We start from the raw sequence: 9,474 nt of genomic DNA, 5'->3' as shown, positions 1-9,474 counted from the left end.
TTCAAAGTCACAGAATAGAGATTCTATTGCAGAGAAATCTCACATCTTAGACAAGAAACAGTGGCCCTCACCTCACACGTGACCTAACCCTGCTTGAGCCTTAACATTACTTTAAATCACAGAATTAGGGAGACAAAAATCTCAAAGCAACAACCAGGACTCAAGGAGGAACAACCAGAGGGGGACCTCTAGTTCCATCCCTTGACATCTACTCATATAAAACAAAAACAAAAAGAAGCTGCCCCCCAAAAATAGCTACACACAAAAGAACAAGTATATAAAATAGAAAACAGAATCTACCTCAATTGATGTGCAAGTCCAAGACCTCTGAAAACTGAGGAAACAGGAAAAAAAAATTACCCTCAGAATTCACATTCCCCAACAAAGGATTCTGCAGATATAGAAGTGGAAAAAATTCCAGAGAAAGATTATAAGAAACTGATTAGAAAAATGTTCAATGAACTAAAAGAAAATCTAAGGAATGAATTAAGAAAGAAAATATAGGAGATAAAAGACCACTTCAATAAAGAAATAGAAACATTGAAAAGAAACCAACCAGAAGTCCTGGAATTGAAAGACAAATCAAATTAAAGATTTATTTGAACGCATCACCAATAGATTAGCTTACATAGAAAACAGAACTTCAGCCCTTGAAGATGAGATACATGAACTTAAGTACACAGAATATAATAAAGGAAAAAGAAATGATATAACATGATAAGAATATACACAAACTCTGAGACAACATCAAGAGAGCAAACCTAAAAAGGAGATTTCAAGCAAAAATGAATCAGAAGCTACAAAAAAGACTGCTACATCCTGGTAAGGGGAACAATCCAACTAGAATATATAGCAATAGTAAGTATATATGCCCAAAATGTCAGTACACCTAATTTCATTTAAAAAAATTCTCCTGGACATTATATCTCAGATAGACTCATTACAATAATTCTGGGTAATTTCAAAACACCCTTATCACCAATAAACAGGTCATCAGAATATAAAATAAATGAAAATTTCAAACCTAAAAAATAATATGAATTAAATTCATCTAATATATATTTACAGAATATTTCACCTCAAAACACCTGAATATTTTGTCCCAAAACACCTTCTTCTCAGCAGTTCATTAAACATTTTCCAAAATGTACTATATTCTAGGTCACAATGTAAGTTTTAGCAAATGCAAAAAACAATTAATATAATCCTGTACCTCCCATCAGATCATAATGAGATGGAACTAGAAATCAACAACAAGAAACAACAGAAACTACACAAGCACAAGGAGATTGAACAATACTTTTTTAAATGAATAAATCAAAGAAATGAGAGATGAAATCAAGAAATGTTTTGAAACAAATGAGAACAGAGGTATAATATGAAAGCATTTTTTTAAAAAATTATAATATTGAGTGCTTATATTAAAAAAAGATAATAAATAAATTTATGTTCTAACTCAAGGCCTTAGAAAAAGAAGAACAAACTAATTCCAAACTCAGTAAAAGGAAATAATTAAGATTTAAAACAAAAAATAATAACATTGAGAAGGAAAAAAATACACAAGATGATGTAACAAGGAGTCTTCTAAAACATAAATAACCCTAAGCCAAACTGACCAAAAGAAAAAGACCCAAATCAATAAAATTAGAAGTGAAAATGCAGCTATCACCACAGAAACTTCTTAAATCCAGAGAATTATTAGAAACTGCTTTGAAAATGAATACTCCAATAAACTGGAAAATCTAGAAGACACTGACAAATTTTTTACACATATATGACTTGCCCAAATTGAAACAAAAAATATAGAAAATATAAGCTGACCATTATCAAAGAATGAAATTGAAAAAGCAATTAAAAGCCTTCCAAGAAAGATAAGCTGAGGACCAGATGGATTTTTAGCTGAGTTCTTCCAGACCTTTAAAGAAATAACACCAATCTTTCTCAAATTATTCCATGAGATTGAAAGGGAGGACACATTCCCAAATACATTCTATGAAGCCAGTATAACCCTGAAACCAAAACCAAAGGCACATCAAGGAAAGAAAAGTACAAATCAAAAACCTTGCTGAACACAGATGTAAAAATCCTTAATAGAATATTAGTAAATTGCATACAAAAATACATCAAGAAGATAATACACCATGTTCAAGTGGATTTTATCCCATGAATTCAAGGTTGGATAAACATACACAAATCAACAAATGTAATTCAGCACGTAAATAGAATTAAGAATCAAATAGAAACTAGAATTAAATAGAAATTAAGAATTAAATAGAAACAAGAATCACATGATCATCACAAAAGATGAAGAAAAGAACTCTGATAAAATCCAGCACCTACCCAGGTCAGTAATTCTGAAGAAGTTAGCTATAGAAGGAAATATACCTAGAATAGAAGGAACACTCCATCATATCAGTGATGGCACCAGCATCCTTAACAAGACACCTAAAACTCAAGAAATAAAACCAAGAATCAATAAATGGGATGACAGCCAGGGGCAGTGGTGCACACCTGTAATCCCAACAGCTCAAGAGGCTAATGCAAGAGGATCACAAATTCAAAGCCAGCCTCAGCAACTTAGCAAGGCCCTAAAGCAACTTAGAGAGACCATGTCTCTAAATAAAATATTAAAAAGTGCTAAGGATGTGGCTCAGTGGTTAAACACCTCTTGGTTCAATCCCCAGTACAAAAAAAAAGTGGGGAGGGATGCCATCAAATTAAAAACTTCTGTACAGCAATGAAAATGATTAAAACTTTGAGGAGAGACTGTACAGAATGGGATAAAATCTTTGCTAGTTGCTACTAGAACAGGAGATTAATATCTAGAATATATAAAGAACTCAAAAAACTTAATAAAAAAGAATAACATTCAACAAATGGGCAACAGAACTAAACAGATTTTTTCTCAAAATAAAATACAGAAATGAACAAATACATATATGAAAAATGATCAACATCTCCAGCAGTCAAAGAAATGTAAATCAAACCTATACTAAGATTTTACCTCACTCCAGTCAGAATGGCAATGATCAAGCACACAACAAAAATAAATGCTCCTGAGGACGATAGGGAAAGGCACACTTGTACATTGTTGGTAAGACTTTAGACTAGTACAAGCACTCTGCAAAGCAATATGCAGAGTCCTCAAAAAACTAGGAATTTAACCACCATGTGACTGAGCTATCCTACTCTTTAATATTCATCCAAAAGAACCAAAATCAATATACTATGATTCAGCTACCTTTATGTTTATAGGAATACAATTCACAATAACTAAATTATGGAGTCAACTCAGATGACCATAATAGATTAACAGATTAAGAAATTATAATGTGGGCTGGGGATGTGGCTCAAGCAGTAGCGTGCTTGCCTGACATGGGTGCGGCCTGGGTTCGATCCTCAGCACCACGTACAAACAAAGATGTTGTGTCTGCCGAAAACTAAAAAAGAAATATTAAAAAAAAGAAATTATAATGTGTGTGTATATATAATGTAATTTTACTCAAATAGGAAGAATGAAATAATTATGGCATTTGCTGGTAAGTGGAAGAAAATGAAGAACATCATACTAAGTAAAATAAGCCAGTTTCAGAATATCAAGGGTCAAATGTTGTCTTTTGTGGAAACTAGAGTAAAATAAAGAAAAGAAGGAGAGGAGGATTGGATATCATAAAGATCTATGGAAGACCAATAGAGTAGGGATCAAGAGGGAGAGAGGAGGGATGGTAAAGCAGAAAAATACAAAATTAATTTTAAAATACTGTGCTATGTGCATATATAAATTCACCAAAGGATTTTCAACTTTATGTGTAAATAGAAAGACCCAAGTCAAAAATAAATAGATGAGGGAATGGAAGACCAGTAGAGTAGAAAAAGGGGTATGGAGGGAGGGAGGAGAGGAAGAAAAAGGGGGAACATGAACACAAATCAAATTCCATGCACATATGATTGTGTCAGGTTAAACCCAACTACTATGCATAATTATAATGCTTTAATTTTTAAATGTGAGAAAATTAGCACTTAGCTGAAATAAAAATTAATAAATTAGTTGATATTTCATGTGTAAATATGTTCAATAGATGTAACTTCAATTTCTATTTTTAAAGCATTCTTTGGTTTTGCATGTTTTTTCACTTGGTTTAGTGGAGGATTATTGAATATGGAAAAATTGAAGCAGATTTGAACATTTATGTTGAAAATAACTGTGCAATAAATTACTAAAAATTTCATGGTAAACTTTACTGCTTAAAAGTGATTTACCCTAACAAGTAATAAAATTTACTGCTTTCTGTAACTGGCACAGAATGAAACAAATAGAACAATAAAACTAAAAAAATCATGTAGAAACATATTATACTGAAAGTGTAAATTTAATATTTTTAAAGTATGGTAACTGTTTTAGGAGAAAATGATCCCTTATCTACCTGTAAAGAGGTCTCTGTGGGGTGGATCCTCCACATACCCAAGAGCCACTAGTTACTGAGCTTTCCATAGATGTGAAGGGTGAGACAAAGCTTTCAGTATGGGAATGGGGCTCTTCCATGTAACAGTTAAGAAGAAGGAACTCTTAGAACAAAGATTGTAACATAATAGACTCTTAGAAAGTAAATATGAGTAACTTCAAGGAAAGCAAATGTAAGTCAAAAATCATGAAATTGTATGAATCAGCATGATCTTTCTTAAACACACACACACAGAGAGAGAGAGAGAGAGAGAGAGAAATTTCAAGGCCTTCTCTATTTTAAAATACACTAGAAAATTATCTTTATTCAATAAATACTTAATGGAAAATTCTTTCTAAAAATCCCAAGAGTTCATACATATTTTTACTACTTTTTAGTCATAGGTTTCTGAACTAATTTAGCCAATTCTTTGAGTTAAATTTTATATCCAAATGACAGATGGTTTATTGTACTTATTCTTCCTTTTCTATCTTCTGTCAAAAATTCTGAGCCAGGTGTGGGGGTGCACGCCTGTAATCCCAGCAGCTCAAGAGGCTGAGACAGGAGTATCTTGAGTTCAAAGCCAGCCTCAGCAAAGGCAAGGCATTAGGCAACTCAGGGAGACCCTGTCTATAAATAAAAAATAAAAAATAGGGCTGGATGTACTCAGTGTTCAAGTGCCCCTGAGTTCAATCCCCAGTACCAAAAAAAAAAAAAAAATCTTTATCCACATTCAATCCAAAGATTCAGGAATACGGCTGGTTTGTTTAGTGATAATTCTGATGTGGTCTATGAACCTAGAGAGGGTTTCCTCAGAGTGAGTGTTTTCCCTCCAACCCCAGACATGAGCTGACACAGCCCTGGCCACTTCCTGTCTGGGGTGCCCACTCCCTGCCTTGGTCCCTACAGCAGGTAGCTGTCTCAGGCAGACCCTGGGTTTTTGTGCACCTCCCTCCAACAGTCCTCCCACTGTGCCCTCTCTCAGTGCACAGAAATACACCCCTGAGTCCCCCAGCTGTGAGGCTGAGATGACAAGCTGGATGGATTTGCTTGCCTTCTGCAAATTCACTAAGTAGCGACCTTCTGTGGCATTTTGCTGGCTGTAAGAGTTCTGAAGAAGGAGGAAGACCATCTCCCCACTGCTGGGCTGCTTGTACCAGAGGAGACCATAACTTGTCACAGTGGTGTCATAGGAGCAGAGCAGGGTCACAGCCTCCTTCTCCTGCACCCACATGGCTGGCTGGGCCTGAGTCACCTTCTGGGCAAAACTGGATCCTGAAAAAAAAAAGGACAGAATCAGAAAGTTCAGAGAAGAGGTGGTGGGGAATAAGAAAGTGCATTTATGTTCACTGCTAACCTCCCTCCTAAAGTCTCTTAAAAGCTACACTGTTCCCCATTCCCTTTTTCACAGAGAAGGCCCCTTACCACAAGGACTATCCCTACCCAGCCACATGGACACCATGACCAGCTTCAGCAGCCTGGACAGCACCATGTTGGTGTTCTTCCTCTAGATGAAAAGGATCTGTTTACTCTTGGATTTCAGGTCTGCACTGGGAGGGGAGCCCCACAGGGTGAGAGAGGAACAACTGGGCTATGAGCTGCTGCTGCACCAGAGCAGGAAACAGAGGCTTCCTGGAGCAGGAGGTGGCATGTGTCGTTTTAAACTTCTCTGTGGCTGGCTGATGGTCTCACCAACACAGACTTCAGATCTGGCACTGGAGTCACACTAAATCTGATTATGCCACAAGCAGGACAACTGTTCTGCTCTCCACTAAATGGAACATTTTTCTACCAGGAGGATGACTAATTAATTAAAGAGATACAATGAAATTCTTCTCATACTATTTAATCTGTTATACTGTACATTCAAAGAAATCTCATGATTGTATTTATTTTATTCAAAAACTGTCCAGACCAGGTGTAGTAGCGCATGCCTGTAATCCCAGCGGCTCCAGAGGCAGAGGCAGGAGAAATGCAAGTTCAAAGCTGGCCTCGGCAATTTAGCGAGTTGCTAAGCAACTCAGTGAGACCCTGTGTCTAATAAAATACAAAATATTGCTGGGGTGTGGCTCAGTGGTCACATGCCCCTGAGTTCAATCCCTGGTAATCCTCCCCACCAAAATTTTAAAAAGTGTCCATATCCAGAAAAGATATTTTGAGAGTCTCATACCAAATTTAGAATTAAATTTTACTTCAATAAAGATAATATCAGATTCTAATTTATATCTAGTCATCAAGTAGAAGGAAAATTAACTTAGGTTGCTGAATTTGTGGATCCCCTTGAGGAAGGTGAACACAAAAAATATATACAGTGATGTCAGCATCTTTCAATGAACTTAAAAACCTCTAGGACTTCAGAGACTATGATGTTTCTTAACCCTATTAGCCTCTTCTTAATCTGATACTTCAATTGAAAATAGACCCTAAATACTTAAAATATATGATGTCTTCATGATAATCATAGAAATTTTGTCATGAAGACAAGATTCCACAGTATAAGAGTCACCACAGAAGCTGGGGAGGGGATGATGCTTGAGCAGATGATCATACTGAATTGAACATGCCTTTCTGACTACAGTCCTTAGTAAGGATCTCTTACACAACATAGAGAAAAATTCACAGAAAAGCTCCACAATTTCATCTGAGATTCAAAAAATTAAATCCCCAAGTTTGCATAGAAACTCTACAAAAGAGGTTTCTTTGATCCATGAGGACAAGGTATTACCAAAGCCAGACAGATCCCCTGGAGAAGCCAACTGATCTCCAGTGAATGCTTACTTAAGTCCCCAGAAACAACACATCACAGTAGGGACATGGGGCTGAAACATAAACTGAACACTATGGAATACTATAAAAACTTTCCTAGCATAGCAGAGGATGTGACCAGTTCATGCCTTTCCTGAGACCAAAAAAAAAAAAAAAAAAAATTCCATAAATACTGTAAAGATGGGACATTAATAGAAACATAGTCCTGCAGACCCATTTGAACATTCCCAAAACAATTTCATAAAATTGCAATAGCTGTATGAGTCATGAGTGTGTACCACTAAGTCTTCTATTTTCTCATGAGTTGAAGCAGCCTCCTATCAGAAAGGTACAGCACCTGCGATGAACAAAACTCAGCTTGATTTTGTGTTCCCTGCCTGAGTTCATTCAATTCATGTGAAGCACATTTCTGGGACAGTTAGGCAAGACTTTGTCCTCACTCATAAATTTCACTTTTTTCATCACTTCTCTGTCCTCTGAAAATTTGGAACCAAATGAAATGTCCAAAATCAAATTAAGTACTGAGTCATGCTACAATACAGCTTAGTAGTAGAGCGCATGCCTAGAATATGTGAAGCCCTGAGTACCACCCCCATTGCCAAAAAAGAAAAAACAAAAATCAGGTGAAATTAATTACTGTATCAGACATGCTTGAGCCCCCATGTCCTATGTAATGCATTGTTAACCTTAGCCCTGGTGGCCCTGCTTTTCCCCCTCATAGGAAGTCATATGTTGTCTTGCTATGCACTAGTCACCAGTAGGTACAGATAATTCCCAAATTATACAGATTCCATGTTTCACAAACTGAACTAGATAAGTAAACTCATGAATCAGTATCCTCATCAGCATGCCAACTGGTTGCCTTTCCTGGCCTCTCATTTCATCAGCCCTTACATGGCCTAAACCTAGATGACCTGATGAAACAACACAGAGAATGATGCCTTTGAACCTAATAGAAATGACCTAAGTGCTATTTACTACCAGGTGAACAAGGAACTAATCCTAAAGTACAAGGAACTTATCCTAAATGCATTTAACAACTAGTATGACATCACTCATCCTACAATGACAAGAATTAAAAAGTAATTCACATTAATGAGCTTAACTAAGATTCTTCAGAGAATGTCCTTAAGTAGACAGTCCTCAGAAGATGAGTGCTGACCCAGGATCCTTGAAACACAAAAACCCTGATACAACCTATACAGTGCCTCTGAGACTGTCAGAACAGAATTCTCTGGATTATTAGAAACAATTCACTGTAATATCTCCTGTCTGATCCTTAAGTTTTTATACTTTAAGTAGTATTTTCTCACCTGGATGGTAAAATGCAAAATGTTTATAATTTATCTTATTCTATTCTTTTACTAGTAAAATAACTTGATTAGGAACAGGCTTTATTAAGGCAATGGCCACAATAATGTTTTATTTCAGCTCTACAAAGCCATTAGTAGTAAATCATATCTAAAGAATTGCTGAATATGTCATTCAATGCCACTTCTGGAAAAATCCACTCATAACCCAGCCTTAAGAAGTATAGATTAAATGACTTTTGTTTAATAAAATTAGATTTAAAATGTTAGAAATGTATCTACTGATGAATAATCAAGATAGAGTTGGTGCAATTAAACTTATTCAGAGAAATGACTCACCTGACAGTATGTACTAACATAACACTCCACTGAAACTCTCCTTTATCAATTGTCATTATAATGGAGTATCTTTTTTCTTTTTTGGCAAAAGTAGAAATTAGATCACCATGGAAATAAAAACACTATAAATTATGATTTTCTAAGTAAAATGACTTAAAGTTTACAACATTCAGGAGTAGGAGCAACTGAGATTGGTGCAGAGATGGAGGCCTCACATGTACCCAAAGGCATTTGCTTCCTCTATCTAAGATTAAGACTTCTCATAACATTTAAATTGTATTCTTCTAGTGTCTCAGGAGGCTAAAGCAGGAGGATCACAAGTTCAAAGTCAGACTCAGCAACTTAGCAAGACCCTAATCAACTTACCAAGACCTAGTCTCTAAATACACTATATAAAAGGGCTGGGAATGTGGTTTTTGACCCTTGGTTTAATTGCTAGTCCCAAAATAAATAAATAAATAGTATGTTTCTCTTCACAGTACATTCTGTAAGGCCATGTAGAAAAGAACACACTAAGGTTTGTCTGGACATAGGGATGGGAGGGTGTGATATTACAATAGGAGAGACAAGAGGTTCTGAAGTAATGACACTGCTCCATATCATGATTGTGCAGTGGT

At 35.9% G+C, this 9,474-nt stretch overlaps 1 gene segment (V, D, J or C); it reads right to left on the bottom strand.

Annotated features, from left to right (window-relative positions):
- Positions 1 to 301: 301 nt before the first annotated feature.
- On the bottom strand, positions 302 to 5,934 carry LOC114079429 (T cell receptor alpha variable 14/delta variable 4-like). The segment is given in 3 exon segments: positions 302 to 334; positions 5,497 to 5,717; positions 5,868 to 5,934. Coding segments are annotated over 3 exon segments (321 nt in total).
- Positions 5,935 to 9,474: the final 3,540 nt, after the last annotated feature.

This window comes from Marmota flaviventris, chromosome 2, assembly GCF_047511675.1.
Source record: "Marmota flaviventris isolate mMarFla1 chromosome 2, mMarFla1.hap1, whole genome shotgun sequence".
Lineage (NCBI taxonomy): Eukaryota > Metazoa > Chordata > Mammalia > Rodentia > Sciuridae > Marmota > Marmota flaviventris.
The sequence above is the reverse complement of the archived record's forward strand: the minus strand, read 5'-3'. Positions and strand labels throughout refer to the sequence as shown.